Source organism: Manacus vitellinus, unplaced genomic scaffold, assembly GCF_001715985.3.
Source record: "Manacus vitellinus isolate BGI_N305 unplaced genomic scaffold, ASM171598v3 scaffold_7_pilon, whole genome shotgun sequence".
NCBI classification, from domain to species: domain Eukaryota; kingdom Metazoa; phylum Chordata; class Aves; order Passeriformes; family Pipridae; genus Manacus; species Manacus vitellinus.
The window spans coordinates 2929484-2950025 of NW_021940813.1; the positions used below are offsets into that span (position 1 = coordinate 2929484).

Sequence of the window (20542 nt, forward strand, 5' to 3'; positions counted from 1 at the left end):
TTAAAGAAGTTAAACGGATTGTTCTCCATACCTCAGACAAAGAAAGGCCGTTCAATAACAACTTTTTAGCACTGTGGATCTAGCTGTTTATCTCTCAGTACTCAAGAACACTTAGGTGTTAATACAGGGAAATAATGCAAACCTTTATATGTATTTCTTGCACTCTTTGAACTTTTAATCCGTATTTGTAGTACCAGTTTAAAAAAAGTGCCGAAATTCTTAATAAAATACTTATATCTGCAGTCTTACTTAATAATTTTGGGTAGTTTTTTATCTGCTCTTCCTCTCGGGAATGTCCCACCTTTATTGCTGAACTTACATTTCACGTTAAATATATTTAACCAAAGGACTCCATGTATGTATGTCCACAGAACATGACATGGTTCGAAATATTTTTCTTTAAAAATCTAAACCCATCTGTTCCCTCTGATGTTTGAGTATACGTGGCGTTTAGGATCACTTAATCTGAAGTTGTGGGATGCCTATTTTGAAAACATTGACAGACTTGTCCTGCAAACCTGGAACTTAAGTCCCAGTGTCACCTGTTTTACCTCTTGTGTAAAAGGAACAGAAGTGTCTGTTCTTGGGCTTATTGGCATAGGGGGATGTTTGTCCCTCTGAGGAGAGCATTGGGCTGGGAGTCCTCGATCTTTCCAAGTTTGGGTCTATCCAGAGGAGGGCTGTGTGCTTTCTCCTAAATCAGAAATGTTTCACATTCATTATGATCATAAAAGCAGAGTTGTAGGAGGTCAGATGAGAGCCCAGCACCCTGTGCCTGAAAGGGATCAGCCACAGGGTGAGCTCAGACAGACTGAACAGGGTGAGCAGGTACTGATGCCTCCTCAGGATGTTTGGAATGATTTTCAGCCCAGCTCATTAGCCGTGGTTGTTGTCTTTGTGTCTGACAGCCCTCGGTGGATTTTTGTTCTGTTTTAGTTTGGTTTCTTTTCCCTCTTTCCATTTGCTCTGCTGTAATTTGGAGCCTGCATCACCTTTGGGTATGTAGAGCATCCTGCAGCGAGCTGTTCCAGAGGTTAGCCAGGCCAGGTGGGGGGTGAGGGAGAGGAGAGGAACACTGCCTTTTTTTGTGTTGAACAAGCCAGCTGGTAGTTCCATCTGATGCCTCTTGGTTCCTGCACTTGAACAGGTTCCTGCTCAACTTCTCAGTGCCAGTCATGGATTTTATAGGTTACACTTTCCCTATAGCCTCCTCCTTGCGTTGAAGATTATGGCATATCATCCCCAAATCCCTCGTTCTACGAGCTGCTGGACCATAGGTAGCCTGTGCACTGCAATTTAAACCTCTGGATTAGCCTGTTCTGGGGTTTTTACAGAGATTGTTAACTTGCTGCAAAACTGAGAAAATAACCATTTTCTTTCTTTTTCTTTTTTTCTCCTTTTTAAGAGCACGACAGCGACGACGATTCCTACGAAGTGCTGGACCTAACGGAGTACGCGCGGCGTCACCACTGGTGGAACCGGGTGTTCGGCCGGAACTCGGGACCAATTGTGGAAAAATACTCCGTGGCCACACAGATTGTGATGGGCGGCGTGACTGGCTGGTGAGGCAGCTTCCCCTTCCATAACTGTCCTAGGCCTTTAGGAGATCCCTTCCCAAGGGTATTCCAAGCAGATAAATGTATCCTCTCTACCGGGATTTCCTTTAGCATTGGTCAAGGTTATTCACGAGTGAACAGTTCCTTAACTCATTACTCTGACTCATCATTCTGAAGTGTTTTTTAATATTGGTAAAACACCAGTTATCCAAGGCTACTCGGACTAGTTACTGTGGAAAGGATTTGGGAAAATGTCAGAGCTCTAAAAGTACAAGGAATAAATGGAAAATTACTGCATATAGCTTTTATTTGTATGGAAAAGCTCATTTCCTTGCTAGTCAAGATTTAGAAAACCTACATCATGACTAAGACATATTTTACAGGTAAAAGAAATGAAGGAAAAATAAAAGCTGGCAGAATATATTTTTAATTAAGAGCCCCATTTCGTGGAGACAGTTTTTTCCTCTAAATTCAGCTGGAGACATTCTGCTCAAATTCACAGTCTGCTCTGATGTTAAGAGAGACACCACAGCATTTAGTTACACTAAAATAATTAATGGGGAAAGCTAGACAGTAAAGATGAGAACTTAAACTGGAAAATGTGGCCACAGCCTGAGCAGCTATGTCAGGGTATTTGTTATTTGTCAGAGGTATTTGAATGGTAATTGTCTATTCCAGTACTCTAAAAAAAGGCAATTTCAGTGAAAAGCACCATTGTGGTAGCATGGTGGCTTTTAAAGTGGGATTTTGCAAGAGTTGGAAGATTAAATAGGCTAAAAATGAAATTGTTGTATTCAGACTCAGTCCAACTTCGAGCTGTGAAGGTTTAGCTTTCAGCCTGACTTTGTTATTTGCTTCTGTAGCCTTAAAATTATTTTTAAAAGTTAGATGTGTACATGTAAACTTGGAAGCTTCTAGGGAATGGTTCATCTGGCATCCATAAAAACTGGCTTATGGAATGATCTGGGAAGTGTACATTTCAATATCTGTAGATCTCTGTGTGTGTGTAGTGATGTTTATAAATATGAATTCACTATTCATTTGCAGGGGTGGGGGGGGAAATCCCCTCTGTGTGTGGGCCAGTGTTCAGACACCAGCAGAGTTGCCTGGGGAAGTTGTGGAATCATGAGCCTTGGGAACATTCCAGGCTTGCCCTGGGCAGCCTGGTTGGGCTTGGAGGTTGGATTGGACTCTGCAGCTGGCCCAGTTTTGGGAAGGTGGCTGGCCCATGTGGCCTGCAGAGGCCCCTTCCTGCCCCATCACTGTTCTGTGATATCAGTCTCTGTTTGATGTGGGAGGGTTTGGAGACTGAGAATGAGATAACTAATTTTCTGGTTGCCTTGATCCATTAAAAATAGACTAAGACCGTGTCCCAGTAGAGGGGACTCACTGAGTTTAACTCTTGTGGTAGGGATGTTACTTCTTTTTACCAAGTTACGGGCTGTGTAGTTAATACAAATGATGGTATGATATATTTACTTTCCATCTGGGAACAGTCATAGTGGCACTGTTATATTATTACATTGTACTTTATTAATATGCTACAATTAATAGCAGCAAGATCTGGAAATTTCAAGCTTATTTTAAAGGGGCCATCAGCCAGCCATGAACTAGCAACCATTCCTCACGTTGACTTGCTTTAGACCTCGTTAGTTAAACATTGCTTGTATTAAATAGCCTGAATTTTAAATTTAAAAATGTGAAATACTTTGTTAAATGAAGGAATAGTAATAGTTGTGGTCAGGAATTGTGGAGTGTGGCATTGTTCATCAGACAACTTCACTGGACTGGGTTCTTTTTGTTTTTTGTTTTGTTCCCCTAAGGTGTGCGGGATTTTTGTTCCAGAAAGTCGGAAAGCTTGCAGCAACTGCAGTAGGTGGTGGCTTTCTTCTGCTTCAAGTATGTAGCATTTCATGCTTTATAAGTTGGCAAATGTTATTTACTAAACAATAGGAAAAACACAGCTGTTGGGTAACATTTAATTAGGAAGGCTTCTTATCTGCTTCATCTTTTCGGTCTTATCAGTCAAAACTTTACATTTCAGCTGGAATATTGTGTAGAAATGAGACATTTCTGAGAATCAGTGGTAAAATCAGAATCTACTCTGTCCTGTAAAATAGTTTGTAGAATTTAATCTGCGTTTATTTAAATAGGTTTGAGAATTTCTTCAGAGCTTTAGAAGAAGTAGGCTGCTCTGGCAGTTGCTTGTGGAAGGCCTGCTCTGGTCCCAGTGTGAGCCATGTTCTTCTCTTTTCTCCCCATGCCATGTTATATCTGTTGGGCCTCTGAAGCCTGGCTGACTCCTGGCAGCCTCGTTGCATTCATCTCTCTGCTGGCTTTCAGCTTTAAAAGTTTTAATGATGTTATCTGGCATGACCATTTGCATTTTACATCGGATATTGTGGTTAGGGGAGGATATATTTCCAAAAAAAAAGAAGCTTTAAATTAGGTGACACAACTTAAAGTGAAGGAGGATTTCACACATCCTTCTGTATGATGCCAGGTTTTTTACTGGCATTTTTCATGTCTTAATACCTGTGAGCTTCTCCTTTTTCCTCAAATTGTACTAGAAGAAGTAGATTGGTGCCTACTTAGGCTCAATAATATACTGGTTTTGGGATGGAATGTTAAAGATATAAATATTTATTCTTTCCAACATCACCCTGAAGGGTTTCTGAAAGGCATATCCCACTTTTATTTCTTCTTTTGATTGTAATGGCTCGTGCAGTCAAGCATTGATGAGGAAGGGTGGGGTAGAACCTCTGATTGCTGCTGTGTGACACATCAAAATGTCACTTGTGTGAAGTACACACACTTCCTTCATGATCATGTTCTCTGCTGGTTTGGGGGTTGGTTTTGTGGTTTTTTTTTTGTTTTAAACCCCATGCTAAACATCTAAATGAACTGCAGAGAGTGTGTGCTCTCAGACTGTGTTTGGTTTGAGTTGTTTTCAACAAATATAAGGTGTGTTTTGTTCGGATTACTCAAAAGCAAGCATCAACGGTAAAAAGTCAAAGAGAAATAGTTTTGATTTGAAACTTTGTAGCATTGGCATTTGTTCCACTTTGCCATAGTGCACTGATGGCCTTTTTCAATCTCCTGAGAATCACTGGTTATTGTACCTAAATATAGGGATGAAGTTTACAAGGGTGTTGAATCTGAAATGGTTTATAATCACCCAGATGTAAGTTTTTTGGCAAAACATGTTGTGCCTGCAAGTGAATCAGTTATCATGGGCTGCTTTAGTCCATAATGTGTGTTTCCAAATCACGAGGGGAGAATTAAATCTGCAGTGGTTCCTGAAGCACTCACCAGCCTTCTCATATTGTTGACTCGAAGATCTGAACCTCTCTTCCCATGCTTTGTGTGCTGTTGGTCGTAATTTTTTTAATGATGACTTTTTTTCTAAATATGAAGAGCTGCAGGAGCAGAGGTCTGGCACCCAGACCTTGCTGCAGATTCCTCCCTTAGTACTTCTGACTACAGGAAGCTGGAAAGTTAAAACACCCCTGTAGACAAAGGAGAACAGAAATTGCTTAAAACACTTTCCTTGGGCAGGATTTTTGCTTGTTGAGCTGTGAAGTCTGGGGAGCTTTCCTGTACATGCAATAGGTTTGCCTTGTCTTTGAGTGTCTGATTTCTTAGTTGATCTCATTTATCCGAGAAGGAATATTATCCAAGAGGAAATATGAGTTGCATATTTTGATTGAATTGCCTATATCTTAAGTGAGATCAGATTCTGTTGGAAGGAAATGAAGGAAATGCCTTGGTCTCTCCTTTAATTCAAAACATTTTGCATTTTAAAGCTGAGTCATAAATTCTATGGTGTAATTACATTTCTGTAGTTTTTAATTTTTTCACTTAAAGATCACACATTGTGATTCTATGAATACATGTTTGGTGCTTCCCCTGAGTGGGCAGAGGAACATTTCAGCACATTACTAGAAAGTTCCTTTTTTATCTGTAAACTTCTCTGAAGTTGCAGATCTCATTTCAACTGCTGATTGCAATATTGACATTGTAATTACATGCTAACACAAGAATAATAACTACAGAAGGCAGGATTCTTGGCTAAAGCCCATTCAGTGAAACATTCAAGGCTTAAAATTTAAAAAAAAAATACATTTTTTCTTCAGTATGTGATGACTTCATCTCAAGAAATCTAGTAGGAAACTGAAAGCAATACATTTCTGAGTGTCAGTTTGTACAAGAAGCAAAAAAGATTTTTCAGATTTTTGTAGGTTATCTAGAATTTAATACAGATTAAATGAAAAGTAATCTGAGGGAGAAAATAAAAAGGACATTAAGAAATTTGCATAGCTTTTCAGAATTATGATCTGTTAGCACATCTTTGGTGGGTATTTCAACAGCTTAATTTGATCAATTTACTGTCCTTTTTATTGAAATACCTGTAGTTCTTTAAATATGCTGGTATAAGACCAATATCCATGTACTATATTAAGGAAAATATAATGAATTTCTCATAACAAGGGAGGGATTTTCCTTGTATAACTCCCAGTTTATGCAGCACAGTCTAGTGAAATTCTGAAGAGTAGGGGAAGTACCAACTCATGTGGTTCTGTTGTAATGAATTAGTTAAAAACAATTGTTCTTAATGAGCACCTAATAGCTCTCTATTTTTAAAACCCTGTATCCTGAATAACAGTTTAACTGCTTTTTGCTCATCAGCCAAGATACCAATTACAGGTCCTTCTATTGTGTGTTGACCATTATTTAATAATAAAATTATATTTTTATTCAGTTATTTCACTTATATATTTTGCCTCAGTCCATTAATATGCCATTGATGAATTCTGCTCAATTCTTCTTTAAATTATTTTCTGACTTAGGAGAAGTAAATCTTTGAAAACAACACAAGAAACAAAACAAACTCTGAGATATCCTCAGCTCTGTCCTGTGCAGGGATCTGTTGATGCCATTCCATGATGATGGCCATGGAACCACAGAATGGTTTGGGTTGGAAGGGACCTTAAAGACCATCTGGTCCCAACCCAGTGTGTCACCTTGGTGAGGTGGGGAGAGAACAACCTGCTTCTGGGCCTGGGGGCTTAGTAAGGAAGAGTTTTGCTCAGTTTTGTGTTGAATATCCCACCAGACAGTGTGAGGGGGTTGTTACCTTCTCAAACAGCAGCAAATCTCTCAGGGTCTCCATGGCTTCTGTGCACTGCTCAGGGAGCCCACCTGAGCCTTCTGGCCTTGCTGAGGCTGCTTTAGTGGGAGAGATTTTGCCTTGAGGAAATTAAAACTCTTTTCTCTGATCTTGCCTTATGAATGTTTTGCTCCTAAACATTTTTTGCTCATTACTCTTAATAATGTGTCCCAGTAACAAAGTACCTGTGTGCTTCTGTGGTATCACCCCCAAAATGAGGTCTTGCCCTTGGAGATTCCCGTTTTGCCTTGATTAGTGTTGAGAAAGATGCACATATTTTCAGTGTTCCTGCATTGATGTATTTCTTTAAATGACTTTTTGAAAAAATTCTGTTGTTTTTTTCAACAATTCTGGGAGGTCTTGAACAAAAATAAATTTTACTAATGAACTGTGAGATATATGTGTGTGTGTAATATATATTATTCCATTATCATATAGAGAGATATTTCTGTAAACCCGAAAATCTACACCCCCATATGTCTCTCTAAGAATATATGCAATTAATATGTATAGCTCTATATGACTCTAATATATATCTAAGTATGAAACTAATAATGGAATATTATTATTTTAGTTTGTTACTGTAGGGCCTGGGTTTAAAAATACTAGTAAACTTTTAAGAATTTGCATTTAAGTAAATTTACTGTTGTAAGCAAATATTATTTTATGATGTATTAGAGCCTGAAAATTGCAGTCTGTCTCTCCAGCATTGGAGTTCAGTGGGATTATTTCTGCCCTTACATATGAAATTATGTAATTAGTGGGGTTGCAGCCAAAGTAGATATGACACAGGCTCTGACTGTTACTGCTTAAGTACAGGGTTTTTTTTCTTCTCAGTTATTAAGTTTATATTCAAAACACTGTCCTCTGTTGCTTATTTTATAGATTTGTATAAACACTCAAAAGTAGAGTTTGGGATCCCTGCTCCTCAGTTCAGTGAGAAAAGTAGCCCAGTTTTTGTTGTTTAAAATGGAGTTTTGATGCAAATGTAAGTTTGCTCTGCAGTAGTTACAAACAGAACTTAATTAAAAACTTCTGCCTCATCTTTGAGCTGTCTGGATAACTGAGCTAATTAAACTGGACTTAATGTAATGTCTCTTTCAAAGTCCATTTGCATTTTACAAGCCAGCAAACACATTAGCATTTCTTGCATTGTGTTGGACTGGGCAGATCAGTCCACATTTAATTTTCAGTTGTATGAGTGAGAAGGCACCAATTCAATGCCTGGGCCTTTTTGAAATTCTTGTGGTGATGTTAAATTCATAAAATAACAATTGCCTCAATCTGCAGCTTTTTATTTTCTCCTTGATATGTCATCCAGTGACTGGATGTGCCACCAGCACAGCTTTCAATCTGGTTTCATGTTTTCATGCTGTCCAGTCCTTAATGAGCTGTCCCTGCCCTACACTAGTGCCCATGTGAATAAATGGTTTTACAATAGACAGGCAAAGTCAATTAATTTGTTGCATTCTGAGGTGTGAAGTAAAAGAGAGTTTAAAATATAGTAAGTTCATTTTGCATTTGTCCAATGAATTGGTTTTTCTAAAGCTTACAGAGAGATGAAAACTGAAGTTGACTTTCTTACATAGGTGGTCTTTCAGGAGCTTTGTTTTGAATTCAGGCAAAACCTGTCTAACACTTGTTTAGTTTTATTTCTTTTTCTGGATCATAAAATCCTTAATTTGGGGTGAAATACATTGCTCAATTGCTGTGGCTGTTGTAATACAAACTAGATGGTCTCAGTTATTTGCTAGAAAGAACTATGTGAAAGTCAAGCTTCAATGCCTGTAAGTGATGTGAAACATTTCTTTTTAGGCTAAACCTAGTAAATTGTGTATTTAAATATCTGCTCCACAAGAGTTCACGATCTGTGACTTTTATTTACCAGTTGTACAGTTTGCATAGGACACTGTTAGGTAAGTGAGGTGAGTTTCCCAAACGTGACCTCAAGAAGGACCTGAGAAATCTCACTCTTTACAAAGAGTTTTTTGGATAACAAGCATTTACCTGTAAATTTAGTGGCTTATATCTATTTGTCCTAACAGTTAAAATGAGCAGTAATCCTTAGTTTTGATTTTTTATCTATTTAACTGTTCTCTAGAGCATGTAGCAATTGCCTGATTTTTTTTTTTTAAGCTATGATCTTTTAAACATTTAAATATGTCTTTCTTTTGTGAATTGTCCTATGGAAATTGATGGGACTGTCATTGTTGGCCAAGTAACATAAAATCTTATTTTTTTCCAGGTTCAAATATTAGTGAGAGAAATAAGAAGAAGGGTTGGGATGATGATTAAACATGATAAAAATATTGGGAATTTGTAAATTGGTATGAACCAGTCTCCCCAAACTTATCCATTTTGCTGATGTGACAGAACTTGAGCTATACTCAGGCCATGTTATTTTTCTACTCAGTGGCTGTGTTTTGTAGAAAGCATGAAAATTCTCTTGTGTCAGTTACTTTTTGTGGGACAGTTTAAATCACATAGGATAAAATATTAGCTTTTGGTGTTTCTAGTGATGATTTTGATTAGCCCCAGATACTCTGTCACAAATCAGAATTCCACGATTCTGAAGGAAGCTGAAACGAAACAGTTTTTTCATTGTTGTCCTATAAACCCACTTTTCTTGGAAGTTACAATAAAGGCTGAAGGGAAAACAGTGTAAAGCTTTTATAACTAAAGAACAGAGAACTGGTAAAATTAACAAGAGTCTGCTGAACTTTGCTATTACCTGTTCTAATTTGAACTGCTGTTACTGGGGAAGGTATTATTGTTTGAAGCAGAGAATCTGCTGAAATTGGAACAATGTATTTTTTTCCCTGTATGTGTAATTAAAAAAAAAAAAGAAAGAAAAACAACTTTGTAGGTACTAAATGCTGTATTTTACATCACGAAATGTGAACTTCAACTGTGCTAACTGCCCTTTATTTTCCTAGATTGCTAGTCATAGTGGATATGTACAAGTTGACTGGAAGAGAGTTGAAAAAGATGTAAACAAAGCAAAAAAACAGTTAAAAAAGCGTGCAAATAAGGCAGCTCCTGAAATCAACACCCTAATTGAAGAGGTAAGTCTAAGGTCATGAACTGTTTCTTACCAGCCAGTTTTTCTTACCTTCCCCTGCAGGTGATGATGAGCTGAAGGTGCAGGTGCAAAACTGGAAGGCATCAGAAATAACCTGGCTGTACATTTTATTAAAAGTTACCAGATTGTGCTCTCTTTTATTCATTTAGCTTTCTGGTTTGGTCACTCTTAAAGATGACAGACAAAGTCTCTGCATCTCTGCAACTCCTGTGGCTTGGGGGCTGCCACTGGCTTTGCCATTTGGTCTGTGCAGGCTCTTGGTGAGTGACAAAGCCAGCAAGGTCAGAACGTGGTAAAAAGTGCAGGTGTGGTTAAAACATGGTGGCTACAAAGAAAAAAAAACCAAATCTTCTTACACTGCTGATAACAAAATTACCTGGCTGGCCAAGAATGAGCTTCCTGGAGGAAAGCTGTAACTACTTTGTAACTGGAGTTGTGATTTTAGCTCATTTTATCCAGTTTGAAGAATATCTGTCTGCAGGATCTGTCAGATGTATACTGTGTGGAGAAGAGGGAGCTCTGATACTGATCTGTGTCAACGGGGCTGTTTCATCCTGTCGTGTGAAGACTTTTACTTGATCAATTTTGTGGTGTTTTGTTTGTTTTTTTAAGAAAGCCTGCTTTTAGCTACTTTCACATTCCATACATGCAATACAAGTTTCTTTCTCCACAGCTGAATCCTGACTGGGAACGTGCTGCAGACAATGAAACAGCAGCTCTGTAATTCATGAGTTTTGACATCTCAGGTTTAACCTGTAAGGAGTTGCACATGGGCTGATAAAAATTACCTTAAGTTTTAGTGTGAATATGAACTGAAAGTTCAAGAGAGATGGTTTTCTGGCTTCTTCTGACTAGCTTAATATGTCCTTCTCCAATGCCCTGCAGAAACGGGTGGGACAGGATGGGGCTTTTGGGTTTCCTTTGTGGTTTTTTTTTTTTCCTCTCACATTATATTACTTTCTTCTAACTGTGTATTAGTAGCCAGTTTGAAGTGGAGGATGTATGAAATGACATGTTTGATACAACGTGTTATACTCTCTGCTGTTACTTCATGAAATATTGTACACCAATGTCATCATACATAAGTGAATTTTTTTGTAGGATTAAGTTGTTAGGAAATTGGCTCATAATGGAGTGAAGTGCATTTCTTTTCCAATGATGTAGCCTTCCAAAAATCAGTATTTTTTTAAAACATTTTTCATGTGATTGCAATTGAAGTCATGGCAGTTCTCATGCTTTTTTGCCAAGGGAGATTGGAGAACATCTGTCTCGTTTTTATCAAAGCAAGAACGGTATTGGCGTGAAATTGATACAACAGTTCCTCTGTATTTTGACTTTTTAAAGGCTCACTCCATTTTAAATGTGTTGTTAAAAACAGCTTAGAGTCAGTTTGCACTCCACTGGTGCCAGCAGGTGCCACCTTGTTTTACATGGTTTTAAACAGGTCGCTTCCCCCCCTCCATAATTTTAGTGTTCCCGTTTCCAGGCAGTTGTGATAAGTGTTTAAATCCTGCAGTCAGCCACGACCAACTCTGTCCTTTACAAATATTACTTTTCTTCTCAGTCCACAGAGTTTATCAAACAGAACATCGTCGTGTCCAGTGGGTTTGTTGGAGGCTTTTTGTTGGGCCTGGCGTCGTAAGGACCTGAACCGTCTCCTCCCGATGGGATCCGTGCCGGCAGAGAACAGTTGTGGTGACACGCTGTGTGAGAGCAGCGTGGGGCACTGGGCCTGCAGAGCAAGACAAGTGGACTAGCTAGACAACTTGGAAGCTTTCACATTTCAGGCTTTTGCCTCTTGAAGCTTGGCAAAACTAGGATTTGCTGAAAAACTCTGCAGTGTGCTCATTATAGCAGTTTCTGGGCAAAACTGGTTCATCTTCATCATGACTCTTTTTATCTATGGCCTTTCAAGATCTAGCATTTTTTTAAATGTTACTCTTGGAATATAGCTGTGTAGCCATACTGTAAGAATGGAAGCTCCATTTCTATGTTTTCAGTTGAATACTGTTTATTTAAAGAGTATTTTCCTTCATGCTGTAGTAGGTAGTATCAATGACTACATACTGTATATGATGTTGTAGTTTCAGCCTCATGGCTGCCCGTCTTCTTTAGAAGTCACTGCAATAATTATCAATCTGTAATACCTTTTTACAGAGTATTAAATAACAAAGAATCATGAGCTTATTAAAGGTGAAAATTAACTTTGACTCTGGCCTTTGTGTACACAGAGAGTAAAGTCTCTCAGTTTATATCCTGCAGGCACCTGGTGCCAGTGTTTGCAGAGACAGGTTTTTAAGGTGGATTTAGTAATTTGTTACTAAGTTATTCTAATTTTTCTGCATTTCAAACTCGTAAACCTTTCGGAATTTCTACCAAGGAGGAGTTTGCTCTGCCCTGATTTCTCTGGTTTGTGCTGTACCAGCAGGTTAATGTGAACTGGAGTCTCTCCTACACAGGTTCTGTTGGGTTCCTGTTCATGTGTCTGAACAACAGTGATTCATTAGCACCGGGTGGATGGATGGGTGGGAACTTGGGATGCACAGGACATGGGATGTTTGACATAATAACTTATTAAATAGTTAGATTTGTGCATCTCTGGGCTTCAGAGGCCTGTGTTGCATGTCGACCTCATCTATGTGTGCTTGTGACCAAGGTGAGTAAGATACCAAGTGTGTCATGCACATCTCTGAGGTTTAAGGCTTTAATTAATCCTGTTTAAGGCTTTTGAAAATATATCCTAACACACACACCCCAAACCAACCCCCCAAAACCAAGGTAGGTAAATGGCCATAAATAACACATTAGCATCCTAAATATTTTGTATCAAGATAAATATCTAAAACTGTGTCAACCCAGTTGTTGCAGTTTATTGGAAATGGGAAGCCCGAGGAGGAATGTGCCTGCTGGGTTATCTGGGATTTAGAGAAAAACTAAGAAAGATGAAAATGTTAAAATGTGAAAGTCTTTGCCTTAGTGTGCAGCCCAAGGGATAATGGGAAACAAGTCAGCTTTTTTCTGCTGATGAAGCTCATGGATATTTGTCATGACCAAAGAGTTACTGAACCCAACTGACAGGAGTCACTCACCCTGACTGGAATGAACTTGGGCATCCTTTAGGGCTTTGGAAGTGAAGTGACCACCTCAGTGGTATGAACCTGTAAATGTGCATTTTTGTCTTCTGTGTGATTCCAGAGGATTCCAGAGGAGCATCTCAGTGTGCTTGCTAAAAAGGCTATTCTTGTGACCAAGCTACTTCATCTTTAAAGGTAGAATTAAAACCAGAAGTATAGAGTAGTATATATGCAAGACTGATCTTTGCAGAGGAAGGTGGTTCTGCTATACTGATGCCATTATCTGAGACTCTCAGGGCAATGAATCAAGAACTGATTGAAACACATTTGAGGGTTTTATTTTATTTTTTGAATTAGATTTATTCGAGGATTTATTTTTTTTTAAGCCTTTGGAATAAGAGACATAACATTGTACATATAAAACCCTCCAAAGGACCCAAAAAAGGGTTGGAGAAATGGTGTTATTGAAGAGGTGAGCAGTGGTGGTTTATATTGGGATTGGCTTTACATCCTGCACTGGTGACTGGAGAAGCAGGACGGCTGCTGGCACAGCAGCACTTGCTGATGCAGTTCCTGAGGCTGGTGAGGCAGAGGAGACACTGCCAGGAGCTTCAGGTGGAGCTGGCAGGGTGAGGAGAGGATGGAGGGGAAAGCACCAAGACAGATAAACGCAGTTTTTCTTGTGAATAGCTGGGATTTTGTGTGTGTCAGCTCAGCCAGAGTGTCACCCACTGCTGGACACGAGGGCATGCTCTGTGAAGGTACAGTGGAAAAATGGGTGTTGGCAGGGTTACTGGAATGGAATGGAGCATAAAGGAGTGCCGGGTTTCTGGTGGTGAAGTCTCCTCTGGAATGATTTCGAAGTTACTGTTGCCCTTTGGGACAAAAACTAATGCAGGCTAACAAGTTTCAGAGAAGGGCAAAGGGTGGTGAGGCCCTGGCACAGGTTACCCAGAGAAACTGTGGATGCCCCATCCCTGGAATTGTTCAAGGCCATGTTGGATGGGGCTCTGAGCAACCTGGGCTAGTGGAAGGTGTCCCTGCCTGTGGCACGAGGTTGGAACCAGATGACCTTTAAGGCCCCTTCCAACCTAAACCATTCTATGATTCTAAAAAACATTGAATAAAACTTCTTTGAAGAACATATTTTGTGGGGAAAAAAACCCAACCAAAACCCACCAGTATCAATTTCAGAAAGGAGATGATTAAGAAGGAAAATGTTAGAAATATGTCAGTAAATCAATGAAAGGCTGAGCCATCATTCCTATGGTTTTTATTGAATAGCTGAAGGACTTGACTGAAAGGTGGAAAATGTGGACCTAGCATAGGGAAAGAGCTTTCCACAATATCCACTGGGTCTGTGGAACTTCTCTCCACTGTGTGTTACTGAGACCAAGGGCCAGGCTCTCCCCAGGGAGAGGTGGGGCAACATTGCAGGAATCTGTTATATGTAAAGATGGAAGAAAAACTACTTTGGATTTCTCTGGCCATAGCTAATAGTCCTTGGTGAAGTTCATGATAAAATTATTCCAGTGTGCTGATGATCCTACCTTTGCCTTCCACAGGATTGTGTAATTTTTTCCCCCTCAAATAGTTGGGAGCAAGTCACTTTTCAAAGTCCAGTGCTGTGCTAAATAATTGAGGAAAGCATGGCATATATCCCTCTGTAGTGAACAGCTCCCGAAAGCTTATTAAATAGTGAGTTTTGGGAGAGGTTGATAACAAACCATCTATTTGTTTTCAATTATCTTAATGGGATAATCCATCTTCTGTAATTATTTTGTTTTAGTTAAAGCAGCATTGGGCAGTGAGTTTTAATTTAAAGTGAGATGTCTGGTGGATCAAAACCAGTGTGATGTTATTGCTGAATTTTAAGAGGCCAGAATTTTGCTAAAACTTTGAAGGCTGTTTCTGCTTTAGCAGCCAGATTGAAAAATTAAAATTTTGAAGTTAAAATTAGAGCTGCCTCCCAGATTCAAGTGCATTTGTCATGAGGGCTTAAGAAGGGGGGATGCAAACAGAGAAAAATGCAGGTGTCAGGACTGTAATTGAATAATTCTGCCTGTGCAGATTTCATAAATTACAGAGCATACAGTAATGTGAAGAAGCATCAGTAATACATCCCCCTAACCTTTTGAAAACTACTGGAAATCGCAAAGAATTACTTTAAAAATCAACCTTTTATAGCATGCAGGTGCCTGTTGTAGGGTCTGTAGATGATAGTGGAAAATGATAATGTTCACCTAAACTCAGCACAACTAGGAATGATGTGACATTTTGGGAAATTGAGCATTAAAAAAAAAAAAAAGGGGGTTTTGGTCACCCAGGGCTGTGCATGGGGCAGGACAGTGGTGAGAGAGAAGGAGGGTCAGATCTGCCATGGGGAGGAGGTACCAGCCTCCCATATCTTTTGTATTAGAGTTCAGTAATTAGACAGGAATGATGAGCTTAGAGAGCTGTTTTTTCCCTTGTGGGACTGGGAAGCAGATCTGGTGCAGTGTGGTGATGTCCCAGTACTGGGACACATAGAAGAGCTGGCCTTTGTTATTTTGGGGCAGTATGGGAAGCGAGACAGCTGACATTCATCAGGACCTGTAAGACTGCAAGTCAATTTTAATTAAGATAATTGTGGGGTAAATGTGCACAAAACATCCAATACTGATGCAGCACAGGCTGAAAACTTGGTTGTGTTTAGTCCCACATTGAACCTCAGAGACTTCTAAATCTTGGAGTGCTGAGGGACATGGAGCAGAACTGTAATATGGGCTGGACACAGCACAGCTAACTCCAGCACAACTGGTGCCAGGCTTTAACTAGGAAATCTTGCTGGCCCCAAGCTGCCCCCAATTTATAGCTTGGGTAAACCAATGCAGTGGTACAAATTTGCCCAGTTCATGGATTCCACACCCAGAGCTCCTCTGCCTCCCTCACCCTCCGCTCATGTCCCTGCTTCCTCAGTGCACTCCGTGTTCCCACCTCCCTGCTTTAGGTTTGGCTGCCTCCTTTTTTCCCAGCTCCCTGGAACAGAGCAGCACAGCACACGGTGAGCTGTGAAAAAGAGGAAATGCAGTGCTCCAAAATGGGGTGAAATTGGGGAATAAATCCAGCAAGTCAGCTCAGCTTTGGGACTTCCTGCCAGCTAATTCTTCTGGGTTAGAGAGCTCAGGGAAGCTGGAGACCACATTCAGTTGTGTCTTCCTGGGAAACTTTTCCTGCTTCCTAGACCAGTATCATGCCTTTCAAACCATAAGGTATTTTTGGCATGAGATGTCCTTGGTCTCTCCTGCTGGCACATTTTGTTGCGTGGATGTGTCTCAGTGTTCATGGGAGCCTGGACAAGAACTTGAGTCTCATCTCCTCAAAGTTTACCTGAACTCACTGCTGAATAGTTAAAATATGCTGCTCGAGGTGGAAGTGCTGTAACAGGAAGCAAGAAAGGCAGGTTACAGCCAGGATATTTTGCTGCTTGTTTGATAGGATGCTCACCTGAGAACTGGAATATATTGTTATACATCCAGTCCTTGATTCAAGGGGTTTTTGGATTCACCATCAACCCCTCACAAAATAATTCCTCACAGATCTAAGCTGTAAAAAAACCCCATTTCTGCATATGTGGACTGTATATTTAAAAAAAATTACTTAACAGAAAATGTTAATCCACAAAGGGAATTGAGTATTGAACCATATGATTCTCATTTAATATGGATAATTTGAACTTTGATTGCAACAAGAGGCTGTCTACATACACTTGCCATACATACTCATGGGGCTTGGAGAATTAAGAACCAATATATATGGTATGATTTGTAATTAAATGTCTTACTTTCTTCAAGTATTAATAGTGAAGTAAAGGTTATCCTGTTTTCTCGTGTGTTTAACAGACCCTCATCTCATACTGCAGCCAAACTGCAGATTTTTATTTACAGATTTCAGATCCTCTCTGATGAGACAATTGAAATGCCTTGATAGCCTGGATGTTGCTGAGACAGAAATCTAAGCCAAAATACATCTGAATAAATCTGTAAATATAAAAAACCCCTACAGATGCGTAAAAGGAATGTTTGAAAATCAAGTGTTTCCAAATATTGTTTCAAAATTCACTTGGGACAATAAAGAGGAGGAACGTAAATTATCAGCAATCAGATAGCCTATATTCTTAATGCTCTTATAACAGTGTGTGATGGTTAAAGTTAAAAAACATTGAGAATTGCCTTTCTACGACATTAATTATGTGCTTTTCTATTTATATGGCATTAAATATGATATTTAGTGTCCAAACTCAAAAGCTAACTTGCACGCTGGCTTCTGTAGGAGCTTTGTTTTGAGATGGATTGTGCAAGTAAAGCCGTGCACGTGCTTCAGTGACTCACTGGTTTGTCTATGAAAGCGAAGGTAGAAAGAACACTCGAAGGGGCAGACACATTTTTCCTCTTTTCATGTTGTTCAAGGAGTCTCTAGATTGGCTTTGAGACCCTCAGGTCATCTGCACAGAATCATAAAACCAGAGACTGCTCACTGTGTGGGAGTTAAGAGTAAGGCACAAGAAGTGGAATTTGTCTGAGCACAGATGTTGAGCTGGGTACCCCATAGCCTGCTTATACTGATGTTCTGTGGCCAATTTACCTCACTATAAACCATGGAATGGCTGGTGATTCCACAGAATCATGGAGTGGCTGGTGTTGGAAGGGAACTTAAAGGTCACCCAGTTCCAACCCCCGGCTGTGGGCAAGGGCACCTTCCACTAGACCAGGTTGCTCAGAGTCCCATCCAACCTGGCCTTGAGTGCTTCCAGGGATGGGGTATCCACAACTTCTCTGGGCAGCCTGTTCCTTTGTCTTATCATCCTCACAGACATTTCCAGTGGCTCAGGTGGATCTGGCCTAGAAGGACACGTTTTTCCCCGTTGTTTTTAAAGGCAGCCTCGGCCATGAGTTGCTCACCCACAGGTGCTGAGGGTCGGGTGAGATGAATTCCATGAAGTGTGTTGAACTGCTGTGGGCATGAAGGATGACAGGGTGATTTACCAGGAGCAAGTCATACTTAGCCAGGCTGTTCCCTGATGAAATGCCTGGCTTTATAGAGAGAGAGGTCTTAGGTGGGCGCTGCCAGGCCCCGAGGGCAGTGATCACTGCCTTGGTGTCCAGCTGGAAGTGGTGGCAGGCACAGTACATCAGGGACTGCTGCCACACAAATATCCTTCAGTATCTTCATCAAAGACATGTGTGATGGGCCAGAATGCAGCCCCTTGACAGATTGTGGATGACACCAAATTAGGAGAGGCGTTTGCCAGGGTGAACTGTGGAGCTTCAGTCAAAGGCAAAGCTGGGAAGTTGAGCATTGCACAAAGAGCAATCTCACAGAGTCCAGCAAGGAGAGAAAGTAATGGAATAACAGAATGGCTTAGGTTGGAAGGGACCTTAAAGATTATCCAGTTCCAACCTCCTGCCATGGGTAGGACACCTTCCACTAGACCAGGTTTCTCAAGCCCCATGCAACCTGGCCTGAAACACTTCCAGGGATGGGGCAGCCCCCCACAACCTCTCTAGGCAACCTGTTCCAGTGCCTTACCACCCTCAGTGAAGAATTCATTCTGTATATCTGATCTAAACCTGCTGTCTTTCAGTTTGAAGCCATTCCCCCTTGTTCTGTCACTCCATGCTCTTACAAAAAGTCCCTCTCCATCTTTCCTGTAGGCTCTCTTCATGTACTGGAAGGCCACAGTCAGGTCTCCCCAGAACCTTCTCTTTTCCAGACTCAATCCCAATTCTCTCAGCCTTTTGAACCCCATAGGCAGCCACTGCAGGAGCAGCAGCTCTGCTGGGGAGGGTATGGAGATTATAGTGGACCTCAAACTAAATTTCAGTGAACTCTTGCTGCCCATGATGGAAACCACAGGCTGACGTGCCTTAGGAGGAGCATGGTCAGCAATTATGGAAATTTGTGACCTGCCTGTCTGTACTTGGAATACACATATGGAATACCATGATTGCTTTAGGGCAATCCCGCATCCTCCAGTTGCAGGGGGATGTGGAGAAATAAGAAAGGTCCCAGGGAAAAACACCTAAGCTGATGAGGAGTCTAAAGCATTGGAGCTACGGGGGGAGCTGAGATTTTCCAGTCTGGGGAAGAGGAGGCTGAGGGTCAATCTAAGGCAGCCTACAGCTACCTGGGGGGGAGTCACAGGGATGATGGAACCATTCCCTCCTAAACAAGTGGCAGCAGCCACAAGTTGTGGTTTGGGAGGGTCACACTGGACATTAGGGAAAGGTTTTCCACCAGGAGGGTGGTGCAGCAATGGGACAGGTCACCCAGGGTAGGTGTGGATTCTCCCCCCTCAGGGATTTTACAGGATTTGGCTGAACAAACCCACAGCTGACTTGTCCCAACCTGGTTGGTGACCAACCCTCCTCCTGTGAGCAGAAGACTCCAGTGGTCCCCTCCAGACATCACATCAACAGGACTGTGAAAGTCAGATGTTATCCCACTCAGCCCCTCCGTCCTTCTGGGTTTAGCCTTGTGTTCCCTCACATCTGAACAAATGACATAAATGCTTCCTATGCTTGATCTCTTCATACTGTTCACACTGAGCAGGAAAAAAAATGCCGAGTGTTTGTGATACTGTGATTAATTCTCGTTTTTCACAAAAAAAAAATAATAAAAAATCTTAAAAAAAATATTTATTGTGTCGGCATAGGAAAGGTTAGAGATCTGCCAATTTTTTTTTTTTTGTGATATTAGGTTTGCTTTCAGAAATAAGATCCTCTGGTAGGTGACATACAGGAATTTGTGTATGCGTGTGGTTTGCTTGGAGCTGTTGCAGCAAATTCTTAAATATGGAACAGCCAGAAAAATGCATTTATTGCTTTTTTTTTTTTTCCAATAGGCACTCCTACACTAATTTAAAAATAGCAAACTGGGGCAAGGTAAGTATCACAGAGCCTGATGTGAAAAAGTACATTGATAGAAAATAAGGAATAGAATATGTGATGAAGATTGACACCACAAGTGAAAAGGAAGATGAAAAAAAATAACACAGAATAACAGAAGATGCAAAGTGGTGAGGGAGCACCGAGAGAGATGGGAATGGAAAGTTGGTGACAGATGAGGCTGATAAGGCAAAGGGCCTAAAGGAATTCCTTGCCCCAGTAATCACAGAGGCAGCAGAAGGCAATATCCCAGGAACTGGGATTTGTTTTCCCGAGGGAAGGAAGGAAAATGTCAAAAGGTTTTACTCTTGCACGGCAGTGGGTAATAAGGCAATTAGTACTATTAAAAAGTTCTCAGAGCACCCAGACTGGAGTAATAAATCACATCCCAAGATTGTAAAGAGAGAGGGAGATGCTTGAAAGCTTTTGTGGGATAATTGTGATAACTTACTGGAAAGGGAATTACTGAGGACTGGTGAGTGTTTAACGAAGTTTTGGCATTTACAGATTTGTAAGCTTGACTGCACTTGACTTCAGGAGAAACTAGACACTGGTGAGTCATGGCTTTGTGGATTTATAAGTGTCAACATGAACATACTATTAAAAATACATTATTCTAACATATGTGCCACAAGAGAAGTATATATAATACAAGCAATTTGGAGTCTGCTGCACAAAAGATTTCTACAAATAACCTCTATTAATAGAATTTCTCATTGCAAATCCTTTCTTGT

The 20542-nt window shown here is 40.5% G+C and overlaps 2 protein-coding genes across 2 annotated transcripts in view; both read left to right on the forward strand.

Annotated features, from left to right (window-relative positions):
• The first annotated feature begins 705 nt into the window (after positions 1 to 705).
• FUNDC1 (FUN14 domain containing 1) lies at positions 706 to 12008 on the forward strand. The gene is made up of 5 exons (XM_029964740.1): positions 706 to 796; positions 1406 to 1562; positions 3380 to 3455; positions 9663 to 9791; positions 11373 to 12008. The coding sequence occupies exons 1-5, from the start codon at positions 706 to 708 to the stop codon at positions 11448 to 11450; spliced, it is 531 nt and encodes a 176-aa protein (XP_029820600.1). The 3' UTR covers positions 11451 to 12008.
• A 422-nt stretch (positions 12009 to 12430) lies between these two features.
• EFHC2 (EF-hand domain containing 2) overlaps positions 12431 to 20542 on the forward strand; it is an 87608-nt gene continuing 79496 nt past the window's right edge. The window contains exon 1 of the mRNA XM_029964741.1: positions 12431 to 12464. Within this exon, the coding sequence (XP_029820601.1) occupies positions 12431 to 12464 (34 nt within the window). The remainder of the gene's footprint in view (positions 12465 to 20542) is intronic.